Source organism: Chiloscyllium plagiosum, unplaced genomic scaffold (assembly GCF_037043375.1).
Source record: "Chiloscyllium plagiosum isolate Xiang-an unplaced genomic scaffold, Cpla_swu_hap1 HiC_scaffold_7, whole genome shotgun sequence".
Taxonomy (NCBI): domain Eukaryota; kingdom Metazoa; phylum Chordata; class Chondrichthyes; order Orectolobiformes; family Hemiscylliidae; genus Chiloscyllium; species Chiloscyllium plagiosum.
Genome location: NW_028270145.1, coordinates 37030147 through 37042486, shown reverse-complemented (window position 1 = coordinate 37042486; position 12340 = coordinate 37030147). Strand labels below are relative to the sequence as shown.

The 12340-nt window shown below is 40.7% G+C and overlaps 1 protein-coding gene across 1 annotated transcript in view; it reads left to right on the top strand.

Moving 5' to 3' along the window:
* nop58 (NOP58 ribonucleoprotein homolog (yeast)) overlaps positions 1-11143 on the top strand; it is a 34641-nt gene extending 23498 nt beyond the window's left edge. The window contains exons 10-15 of the mRNA XM_043693379.2: positions 691-854; positions 2220-2354; positions 2525-2586; positions 4488-4633; positions 6812-6927; positions 9950-11143. Of these exons, the coding sequence (XP_043549314.1) occupies positions 691-854; positions 2220-2354; positions 2525-2586; positions 4488-4633; positions 6812-6927; positions 9950-9997 (671 nt within the window). The 3' untranslated portion in view covers positions 9998-11143. The remainder of the gene's footprint in view (positions 1-690; positions 855-2219; positions 2355-2524; positions 2587-4487; positions 4634-6811; positions 6928-9949) is intronic.
* The last annotated feature ends 1197 nt before the right edge of the window (positions 11144-12340 follow it).

Genomic DNA, 12340 nt, shown 5'->3' with positions numbered 1-12340 from the left:
ATGCATGAGTAGTGTGATCTGGGGGTTCATGTATATAGATCTTCAAAGATGGCAGGATACAATGAGTGGAATTAGTGAAGCATAACAAATTATTGACTTCATGAGTAGCAATATTGAGTACAAAAGTGGGGAATTTAGTTTGAACCTCTATCAAACTGATTAGATCACACTTGGAATATTGCACTTAGTTTTGGTCTTGACAATCTTGGGAGAGCCTGGGGCACTTGGAAAAAGTGCAGAGGTATTAAAGTGGCTTTTGGTTTCGGGATTTTAACCCCAAGGATTAGTTCAAGAAGGTTAGACTTCTTGGAATAATGGAGTTTGAGGGGAAATTTATTTGAAGAGCTCAATCATAACCACTTTAGACAAGGCAGACAAAGATGAGCTATTACTATTAATTGTAGTGGTTTAAGGGCTCAAGGTCATGAGATTATGCGAGGAGGACAAGAGAAACAACACTGCGAGTAGTAATGACGTGGAACTTGCTGATTGTGAATGCATGTGATGGAACTGAGTGTCAGTGATTTCAAAAAGAAGTTGGATGAGTTGTTGAATGAATTAAACTTTCAGGACTGTGGGAATAGAATAAAAGAATTGCGCAGTCTGGATTGCTCTGCAAAGAGCCAGTTTGGTTTCAGTGCATAAGATGATCTTGTTCTGTACCATGATATCTGATTTTCCTCCTCAAAGGTTCTCTGTTGAATCTGGCAAAGCATCCTGCATCCACTGTGCAGATCCTGGGTGCAGAAAAGGCACTATTTAGAGCACTGAAAACAAGAAGAGATACTCCAAAATATGGTTTAATTTACCATGCGTCATTGGTTGGGCAGACCACACCAAAGAACAAAGGCAAGGTAAGGTGCTGTAAATATACTGTTGTGAGTTTGTTGGGAAAAACGAACATTTCTTGTTTCAGGTCCACTGTCAACATGAAATGTTGTCTGGTCTGATACAACAGAAACTAGATGTAAGTGAATTTCCTCTGCACTCCCAATCTGTTCTAGTAAAATGATTTTCATATTTCCTACACAGCTATCCTATAGCATCTTGCACGTGTGCTTTTTTGATTAGTTCTGTGCTGTGGAATACAGTCAGAACACTGTCCATTTAGCTGTGTCAGAGCCTTTGGAATTGTAAAAAAAAAAAGTACAGGAGCAGAGATGTCATGATGCAGTGTACAGGGACTTGAGACCACTTCTAGAGTATTCTGGACTCCTTATCCAAGGGTGTATGTTCTGACTAAGGAGCGAGCGTAATGAAATTTTACGAGACTGAATCCTAGGGTGGCAGGACTAACATCTGAAGAGAGACTGGATCAGTTAGGACTATATTCAGAGTTTAGAAGAATGCAGAGAATCTCAAAAACTTATAAAATTGTAAACAGGTCTAGACAGGTTAAATACACCCAATGACCAGGGAACACAGAACCAGAGGTCACAGTCTAAGAATGCGTGTTGGGCCATTTATGACTGAGGGGGCAAGGAAAAATTTCTTCACCCAAGTGTTGACAGCCTGTGAAATTCAGTACCACAGAAAGCGGTTGAGGCCAAACATTGGGAGTGGGAGTCGGTCATTTTGGCCCTTCGAAGTTCCATGATTGATTGCCCCACTCTGTACCCTGTTTCCCCCTTTCTCCCCATATTTTTGATCCCTTTAGCTTGAATGTAACTCATTCTTGAAAACAAACATTCAAATTACTTAGATTAGATTACTTAGTGTGGAAACAGGCCCTTCGGCCCAACAAGTCCACACAGCCCCGCCGAAGTGCAACCCACCCATACTCCTACATTTACCCCTTACCTAACACTACGGGCAATTCAGCCATGGTTCCTGTGCAATTATCTATACTCAATATCAAGAAAAAAATATTGTTACCTGAGAGTTCAATGTCTGAAAGGCTGTAAACACTTTTCTGGTTCAGATGTGAATGGTAGGTATTTCCATCAGAAGATGTTGGGGTACAAACTCTAAGCGCTAACAACTTTGAAGAGCAGAGAGAAGTGAAGAATTGAACGCCAAAGGGAGGAAAAGAGGTGTGCTAGTTGAGGGGGGTTGTACTTCAAGATGTCTGTCAATATATCCTGCATAGACATATTAACACTTGACGTGCTAACTTTGACCTAGAGTAGTTTGGTGGATTTGAGAAGTGAGAAAATGTTTCACCGACCATTAGTAGCTTACAGAACAAAAATTCTGAAATTGTATTTGTCTCCCAATAGATCTCCAGGATGTTGGCAGCGAAGTCAGCTTTAGCAATTCGATATGATGCTCTGGGTGAGGATACAAATGCAGAAATGGGTGTGGAAAACAGAGCCAAGCTGGAAATCCGCATAAGACACTTGGAAGAAAAGGGGGTAAGTAACTGCTGGAATGTCCAAGTCAGTGAGACCCTTGTGTAGCATGTTTATTCAGAAATACCTGGCCTGAGATACCAGTAACTGTTAACTTGTGGAATATTAGTCTTTGTCATCTGTACTTCCTTCAAGTGTTTGTTTTAACCTTTACTTTCACTTTTGATTTGTAGATGAGAAGGATCAGTGGCACAGGAAAGGCCCGTGCACAATTTGATAAATACCAGCACAAGAGGTATTTGTCCTAAATAACAATTTTAAAATTTGTTAGATTTTGTAGAATCCTATTCTGAAGGGAAGGTACTTTTGGGAAATGGAGAAATTGAAAATTTTTTTAAAAACCAGGTGACTTCGTGGAAGTCTTAGTGTGGTGCTGGAAAAGTACAGCAGGTCGGGCAGCATCCAAGGAGCAGGAAAATCGACGTTTCGGGCAAAAGCCCTTCATCAGGAATCCACACCGCACACTCGACTCTAATCTCCAGCATCTGCAGTCCTCACTTTGGCCTTCGTGCAGATCTTGTCTGCATTCCCTATTGCCCAGTTAGAAGCATAGTTATACAACATGGAAGCAGACCCTCTGTGCTGACTATTTTCCATACTAAACTAGTCCTACTTGCCTGTGTTTGGCCCATATCCCTTAAACCCTTTCTAATTCATGTGCCAATCCAATTGTTTTTTTAAATATTGTAACTGTTACATGTATCTACCATTTGATACGTGAACTACACTCTGTGTGGAAAAAGTTGCCCTTTGGGTCCTTTTAAAGCTTCACTCTCTCCTTAGTTATGCCCTCTAGTTTTGACCTCCCACCCTAAGGAAAAGACCTTTACTATTCACCTTAACTGTGCTCCTAATGATTTTACAAACCTCCCAAGGTCACCCCTCAATCTCCTATACTGCAAGGAAAAAAATCTCACCTTATCCAGTCTCTCCTTATAACTCAGACCCTCCAGTGCAGATAATATCCTGGTAGATCTTTCCTGCACCCCTTCCAATTTAGTAGTATCCTACCTATAGCAGGGTGACCAGAACTGTACACAGTACTCCAAAAGTGGCCTCACCGACCATCTGTGCATCTGCTTCATGATGTCCTAACCCCTGTACTCTGTGCACTGACAAATGATGGCAAGTGTGCCAAACATTGCCTTCACCAACCTGTCTATCTACAACTCCACTTCCAAGGAACTACGTACCTGAACCCCTAGGTGTCTATTCAACAACATTCCCCAGAACCCTATCATGTGTAAAGCAAAGTGCAACACCTCACAATTTTATATAAATTAAACTGCATCTGCCACTGCTTGGCCCATTGACCCAGTTGATTAAATATTAAGTTACCTTCAGTGTACACCATAACTATCATCCACAAATATGCCAACAGTGTCTCCTAAATTCTCATCCAAATCGTGGACCCAGTACCAGTCCTTGGAACACCACAGGCCTTCAGTTCAAACAGCAACCCTCCACCACCACCCTGTCACCTGCTGTTGAGCCAATTTTGTATGCATTTGGTTAGCTCTCCCTGGGTCCCATGTGATCTATCTTTACTAATCAGTCTACCATGCAGAACCTTATCAGAAACCTTGCTAAAGTCCATTTGGGTAGCATCTAATGCGCTGCCGTATCTGCCATCTTGATCGCACCCTCAAAGGATTCCTCCTCCAATGTTTTAGTCGCAAGATTTGGAAGTAATATTTATTTTTGTAGATTAGCTTCTTTTCAACGTTGCTAATATGAAAGAGACGTGTGTTTGAAATCTTCGACAATGGCCTCAACAGTAACATGCATGTTTTGTTTTGGCACCCAGCTCTCCAGACCAGGTGGCCCAAGGCAATATCTAAGAATGCTAAGTCAGTTGATCACAATCAGGGTAGAAGTTGAATTTGAAACTGTTCAATATGTTTGAGTCACTTGTAAAATGTGTGTGGATACTGAATGGGAACAGAATTTCTGCTCGAAGGTCAACAATATCTGTCTAGGTCTTGCATGGCTTAGAACTCTTATAAGATACAAAGGGTTGTGAGTACTAAGCATGTATCCCAGAAATAATCAGTACCTTCCGGATGAAAATGGTTGAGAGTTGGATGGAAAGAAAGAAAATGTTTTGTACTATTCTAATTTATTTTTTCTGCTCAGTGAGGTCAAAACCTATGACCCATCTGGAGACTCGACTCTCCCTTCAGCCTCAAAGAAAAGGAAGTTTGAGGAAGTGGATAATGAGGGAGAACAGAAAGAAGTGAAATCCAAAAAAAAGGCCCGGCTTTCAGAGCCTGCTATGACAGGTTAGTTTTTGTTTGGAACTCTGCTTTTGGGTTTTTAACCACTTCAGTATATTTAGTCTTTTTGGATCCTGAACTGATTCAAATAATCGTTTCAGTTTGTATGACACTTCAAGTGAGGATGGGGATTAAGATTGCTGTCTGCAATGAGAATGTCTCATAGTCTTAATTCTTAATTTCAACATGAACTGTTATTTGTAGCTGTGCACATCTCTTTACTGCTTTCTGCAAGGCTTTTAATCTGATCCTTCCCTCCTGTTACCAAGTAGGGCAGATAAGATTTTTGCATACTCGTGTTGCTTGTTCAAGATAAATGTGCATCGTTCAGGCTATCTGACTGCATAACTTCTTGGCTGTGGGAGTGAAAGGCATTTTATCTTCTGGATCTCTTTGAGATGCATATCTCAGAACAGATTAAACAAGTTTTACTGACACTAATTTTTGCCACTTATTTCCCTCACTTCTGCTTGATTAGTTGAGTTTTGAAAGAGTATTCTCTTGTATTTTGCACAACTGGTAATTTTTCCATTTCTCATCCATCATCCTTTCCCTAAATTTGGTTGATTGTGCTCTTGTATTGAACTTTGACTCCGTTCACATTTTTCAACAAGGTTTCTGTGTTTAACTTTGGAATATATGGAGCATTCTTCATTCTAGTTCTCCCTAGGTTCCTTCCTTTATTTCCTCTCTGGTATACTGTTGTTGCCATTTTCTGAACTAAAGTTACTTCTCATTTTCACTCTTTCCTGTCAATCTTTTCCCTTTCCTTCCCATCCTCCAAGTTGAACTGTCCTCTTCTTCGGCTTGTCTCACTCACACATCTGAGAATTGGCTATCTGTCAAAATCCCTTATGAATCTGTAGCTACTTTCTTTGCACTTAATCCCCTCACTCTCGTTCTGAGGATTCTACATTGACATATGAGACCTTCTATACTGGCATTGATTTCTTGTTTGAAGGGGCATCACCTCTAATCAAAGTTGATAAGGTCCTGACTGTGTCTGTTCCACTTAGCTCTTTTTCTTTCTCCTCTAAAAGCTCACAGTAGTGTTTCCTTGTTCTCCTCTTCCTCCCAAGCTGTCTCCTTATTCAGTACATCATTCTCCAGTATTTCCACCAGCTCTCTCTGCTACCATCAAACACATCTTCTGAAGGAAGTGTGTCCTCCAACACTGGTCAGTTCCTGGCTTCATTTCAACAGCCTCCACCCTTTTCGTGGCACCTTCCAATGGAAACATAAGAGACGCTACAATTGCCTTACCTGCTCACTATTGAAAACCCAGTCACAGCTTACAGGTGAAATGGCAAATTGCTTGTGCCACTGAGTTGTATAATGTATCATTTGCTGTTTGTGATCCTGCCACCCTTTACATCAGGTAAATTTAGCTTGCAAGTGTGACCCTATGCTTTCCATAACCTTTTGTTTTAATTCTCCACTCCAGCTTTGGCATCTGTGAAGTTTAGTGTTGTCTCAAGGAACAGCATTGTATCTTTCGAATCAGTATTTCAGAGCCTTCTGGGCTGGACATTGAATTCAACAATTTCAGTTTGTAACCTTTATTCCTGTTTATTTATTTTGATTTTTGCATGGTTACTATTCGTAACTTTCCATTTTCCAAAGAATGCATTTCCTCAAGGCATCTTCTGATTGTCCCAAGACAATTATTGATCCCCTGTCTTTGTTTTTCATGCTATCATTCACTTTCCCTTCCATTGTACTTTAAAACTATTACTTTTCTTAACTTTTTCCAATGCTGATAAAAGGCAATTGACCTGAAATGTGAACCTGTTTTCTCTGTACCAGTGTTGCTAGACATGCTGAGGATTTTCACCATTTTCTCTTTTGTAATGCAGAATTCCAGTATCTGCAGTATTTTGTTTTTGTATTGTCCATTTTCCTTCTTTGGTTCGGCTACTCGCTGTCCTCGTCAGCTTTCCTGGTTTGAACTTGTTCAGATTTACAGGTCTGTTTTTATAAGCTGAGTTGCCCCAAGGTTTAGGAGCTTCCAAGTCTTTGTTTGTTTGGAAGGTTGTGGCTTTTTGATTTTCTGTCAGTCAAGTGCATGGTGAGTTACTCCATACCATGTGGATCCTCCTGTTCCTGACTGGTCTGAGTTCAGAAATCAATGGACCAGTGCTGCACTCTGGATGGAATCATAATTATATACTTTCTTATTTCAAGAACCTGTTGAAGAAGCTGAGCCACCAACCAAGAAGAAAAAGAAGAAAGAGAAGAAGCAGGAGATGGATGTAAAACAGGAAGAGGAGGAACCATCAACTTCCTTTCTTACAGAAGAGGTAAGAGCGTGAGGATTGAAGTGTTATGCAGGTAGTGGTTACACAAATCTTGGGTGCTCTTACGATTGGGTAGTATATTGTTTTGGGTTGGGGATTGATTCAGGGAAAGTAAACAGGGTTAAATGAAGCAAGGGCTATTAAGTTTTGTTGGGAAGGGTGTTTAAGTGAAAGTAAGAGAATACAGCACAGGAACAGGCCTTTCAGCCCGCCAAGCCTGTGCTGATGCTTAATTCTTACATAGCCCCGCTACTTATTTCTGTCCCTCCGATACAAATGGAAGGTGAACAACAAGAATGTTTCTAACGTGCCTGCTTCCACCACTTCCACTGGCAGTGCGTTCCAGGCACCCACCACCCTTTTTTATATTCAGTACCCTGGCTGATGAAGGCAAGCATGCTGTATGCTGTCTTGACCATCCTAGCTACCTGTGTTGCCACTTCAAGGGATTTGTGGACCTGTACAATCAGATCCCCCTCTGTGTGTCAATGCTGCTAAGTATTTTGCCATTTATTGTATTGTTTGCTCCTGAATTTGATCATCCAAAATGCATCACCCTGCATTTGTCCAAATTGAACTCCATCTGCTATAACTCTGCCCAAATCTGCAATCTGCTGTGTCCTTTGACAAACCTCATCATTATCTGCAACTCCTTCAGTTTTGATGTTGTTCGCAAACTTACTAATCAGGCCATCTACATTTTTTTTTTCAGACCACTTTAATATATTACCAACAAGTCAGGTCCCAACACTCATCTCCATTCCAAAAAGCACCCTTCCACCAATAGTGTCTTCTATGACCAGGCCAGTTCTGATTCCATCTAGCCATACATTCTGGAACACGAGACTCTACCTTTTGTCTCAGCCTGCCATGATGCTTTACTGAAGTCAGAGTAGACAATATCCACTGCCCTTTCCTCATCAATCATTCTTGTCACTACCTCAACAAACGTCGTCATATGATATCAAGTTATAGTCCAATACGTTTATTTGAAGTCACAAGCTATTGGAGCATTACTCCTTCGTCAAGTGAAGTCTGATTCTCCTCCACCTGATGATGGGGAAGTGCTTCAAAAGCTTGTGATTTCAAGTAAACCTGTTGGACTATAACCTGATATCATGTGTCTTCTGACTTGGTCCACCCGAGGCCAACAGTGGCTCCTCCACATTTCAAAACTCAACCTTAAGTTGGTGAGTCATGACCACCTCTGCACAAACCTATGTAGCCTATCACCATTAAGTCCATTCACTTGCAAATTGAATACATCTTCTCTATCTTGTCCATTAGCTTCCCCACTACTGACGTCATGTTCTCTATTTTCCTCCTCAAACAAAGGAACAACTTTGGCCATTTTCCAGTCCTCTGGATCTTCACCTGAGGATGAAAAGGGTACAAAGATATCTCTTAATGCCTCAGCTATTACCTCCTTGCCATCCACAGTATCTTGGGATACAATCATGAACATGAGATTACATCATTCTGTCATTCCTGATCCCTAATCGTGATCTGCATTGTTCTAGATTTTTATTCAGAAAAGTTTCCCAGTCACTGAAATAATTGCCCCTGTCAATACTAGGATTATCCCTGCACCACTTTTGAACAAAGCCATTCTTCTGCTGTCCTTGGGTCTTTTCAACCCTGTATCTGTGGAGATTAGAAAATTATCGCCAGTCTGACTTCAGTCAGCAACCTTTTGCATGCCATTGGTCCTGGTGATCAATCAATTTTCCTCATACCAGCTTTTTTTCAATTTTTAACTCCTCTTTCTCTTTCACTTGGCAGTACTTTCTTCGTAAAGTCAGGTGTAAAGTGCTCATGCTGTTTCAACTGATTGACTCTTTCTTTTGTTTAGTTCTTTTTCTTGGTTCTGAATTGTCCCCATCCTGTTACTATCCTTGTTATGAATTATATGCACAAGACTTCAGATTCTCTTTTATATTGATTGCCAGCCTGCTCCCATGTTGTCGTTTTGCCCCTCAATTCCTGGCACTTCCTTTTATTTTGTCCATTGAATCCTTTGCAACATATTTTGTTTCCTCAACAACTGTACTGTTGCTGAAGAAACTTGGGGTTGGTGTTCAGCTACATAGTTCTTTGAAAGTTGTATCACAGGATGGTTAAGAAGGCATTTAGCACCCTTCATAGAATCCCTACAGTGTGGAAGCAGTGCATTTGGCCCAACAAGTCTATGCTGACCCTCTGAAGAGTATCCACTTGGGCACGTTCCCCTACTCTATTACTCTGCATTTTACTAATGCACCTAACCTACACATCCCTAAACATTGGGCAATTTAGCTTGGCCAAATCACCTTGGACTGTGGGAGGAATGTGCAAACTCTGTACAGACAGTCGCCCAAAGCTGGCATCAAACTCAGGTCCCTGGCCTTGTGAGGCAGCAGTGCTAACCACTGAGCCACCGTGCCACCCACTTACTTTCATTGTTCAGACTACTGAGTATAACAGTTAGGACATCATGTTGAGGCTGTATAGGACGTTGAGGAGGCCTCTTTTTGAAGTCCTCTGCTGTGTTCTAGGAAGGATATTATTGGAGAGGGTTTGGAAAAGATTTACATTTAAGTTATTTGTAGCGGTACATGAATAGAAAAGGTTTAAGGGAATATGGGCCAAGTGAGAGCAAACAGGACTAGTTTAGTTTGGGACATTTGATTGACATGGAGAAATTGGATCAAAGTGTCTTTTTCCATATTCTACCTCTTTTCCTGTCAGGCTAACTGGTAAATCATCCCTTGTTTTGCATCTTTCATTCTCTTGAATGACAATGTAACATTTACTACTTTCCAATGAACTGAGAATATTCTAATTCTGGAGTTTTGAACGTCAAACAGTAGGTATGCTCTCCCTTCGGAATTGGTTCCAAAGAGGTTGTACCATGCTCTGCTTAAAATTGTAATTCTTTGTTCTGTCTCCATAAATGTTGTCAGATCTGCTGAACGTTTCCAGCACTTTGGTTTCATATAATCATAGGTTATAGTAATTGACATTTTGCCTTTTCAAAAATTTTCAGATCCCAGAAAAGAAGAAGAAGAAGAAAAAGAAAGTGAAAAGCGAGTGACCTGTTTCCAGTAAATGATAGACTCTAATTCTGTTCAAAGCTTCAGTCGGCCCTAACTGTCCTTTTTATTCAAAAGGGGGAAAATGTTTTTATTATGCAAGATATATGTTTTTTGATGGCAGTTACCAGAACCATTCGATTGAAGCAAGACTGTTCAATTATTTTTCTATGAAAATGGTAAACCTTTTGGTATAAGAAATGGGGCTTCATTTTCAAATAAACTGTGGCCCAAAACATTTGTTTCTTGTAACGGTAGTAATTGGAATAATGGGCATTTTGTCAAATACATTTTCCATTGTGCAGAAAGAATACGCAAACAAAGTATTTTGAAAATCATTTGAATTCTTTAAAATGCTATTTTCAGTAGAAGTGACTAAGAACTCAGGTGCATGCTTGTCAGGAAGGAAGCCTTCCCATCCTTATCTGTACTGGCCGGCACATTTTTCCACCCCTCCTTTGAGCAGCTAAGACGGGTGTAGACAGCAACTCCCAGATGCGCTGAGTTTATCAGAATTTGTTTGCTTTCGGCTGCTAAACATCTATATATTTATTCATGGAGAAACGTAGAACACTAGCTCTGTTCGTGCAGCCAATAACAAAGGTTGTTTTAATGCTGAGTTGGCTTAATCTTGGCCCGAGTGGTCATTATACCTGATCACAGCTCTCTGAAAATGAAAGGAAAAACATTTTGGCAGATTTTGCCAGTCATTGCCTGGGGATGCATGCAAAGAAACGGCACTGATAGTAAAAAACACTGATTTTGTTCATTGCATGTGAAAGTAGTTCTGCTACTGGTGGTCTGGGAAATACTCACCTGTGACTCTCAAAAAAACAACTAGACGCGATTGACAACACAACATTTTAAGAATACAGGGCGACCCTGTTAACTGCAGGTCCTGCTACTGTGGTTTCACTTAGACGTGGTTTACCACGGCCCGAACATATTACAGGGAACATTGCAGAACCAGAGTCTGGGGACTGCTGGGAATGTAAATTGCCCATTTAAATGAATGGGTTCACTTTTCCTATCTGTGGTTTCAGGCTTCCACAATAGGTCTTGGAATGTATCCCTGCAGGTACAGGGGGACTATGTAATTACAAAGGCAACATGGAAGTGTCATTAAATTGTGTTTTTTGTCACTTAAACTATTCGCAGTACGTGAGTGTCATACAGTGTATTTTGAGCTGGAGCAACATCAAGATTAACAAAACTAATGCTTTCTTGGCATTGGATTTTTTTTGTCGGGTGTCTTGCTGGTCTTGCACATGGTACAACTAGTATTAACTTTTAATATTGGGCTCTGCACTGGTAGGGAAATTATTTAGTTACTATCAACATTAGCTCATATAAGAGTTTTGCACAATTTGATTATGATCATTTTTTTGTCATACTCGTATCTTTAACATAAGCTTTGCTGGGCAAGCCGGGTTCATTTTGGTTTGTCAGGCAAGAATGCTACAGCTTGGAATTCCTCTTTGAGCAGAGGCTCTATCTTTAATGGCCATACCTGGTTGGAAATATCTGGTTCCTCCAACTCTGTTCAGCTGGTGAGCAAATTGGAGGAACATGAATTTTAGACTGATAATTGGGTAAAGGGAACCACAAAATGTGATTCTTTATCAAGATGCAATGTATGTACTACCTGAGATGATCAGGGGAGCTACGCCAAGAACAATCTGAATTGCTTGCTTAAGCACCATGGAGCACAGTTCTGCGAAGGGGTCAGGTAAAACTGAGAAAATGGTATCAGAATAGCTTTAATTAAGATGTGTAGTACCACTCAATCATGTTAAGACCAACTGCACAAAGAAGACTTCTTGGTAAAAACAATGACTGCAGATGCTGGAAACCAGATTCTGGATTAGTGGTGCTGGAAGAGCACAGCGGTTCAGGCAGCATCCGAGGAGCAGTAAAATCGATGTTTTGGGCAAAAGCCCTTCAGGAAGACTTCTTGCTGAGTGAGTATCAGCCTAGGAGTTAAATTGGAAGAACTTGTTGCCAACACAACACACCTGCAAATATTTAGTGGTAATGCTGCCCAGGCATTCTTAATGATACCTCTGGCAGAAAAACAATAGTGCTGCTCAACTGGGGTTGGATGGGAGACTGATGAGAGGGTGGAGTAAGAGGGAAGGCAATGGGAGGGTCATGGTGACAGAAGCATTTATTTTCATAAAAACATATAAAGTATTCAATACCTGCATATCTTTTATTTCATTTAATCTCATTTTCTTTCGGTATCTGTATTTTGCCTGTTTTTCAAATTGTATTCTGTACCTCACATTTCCTTGTCAAAACTACCAAACTGACACATGATCAGTGTTAACCCAAACCCACCAATT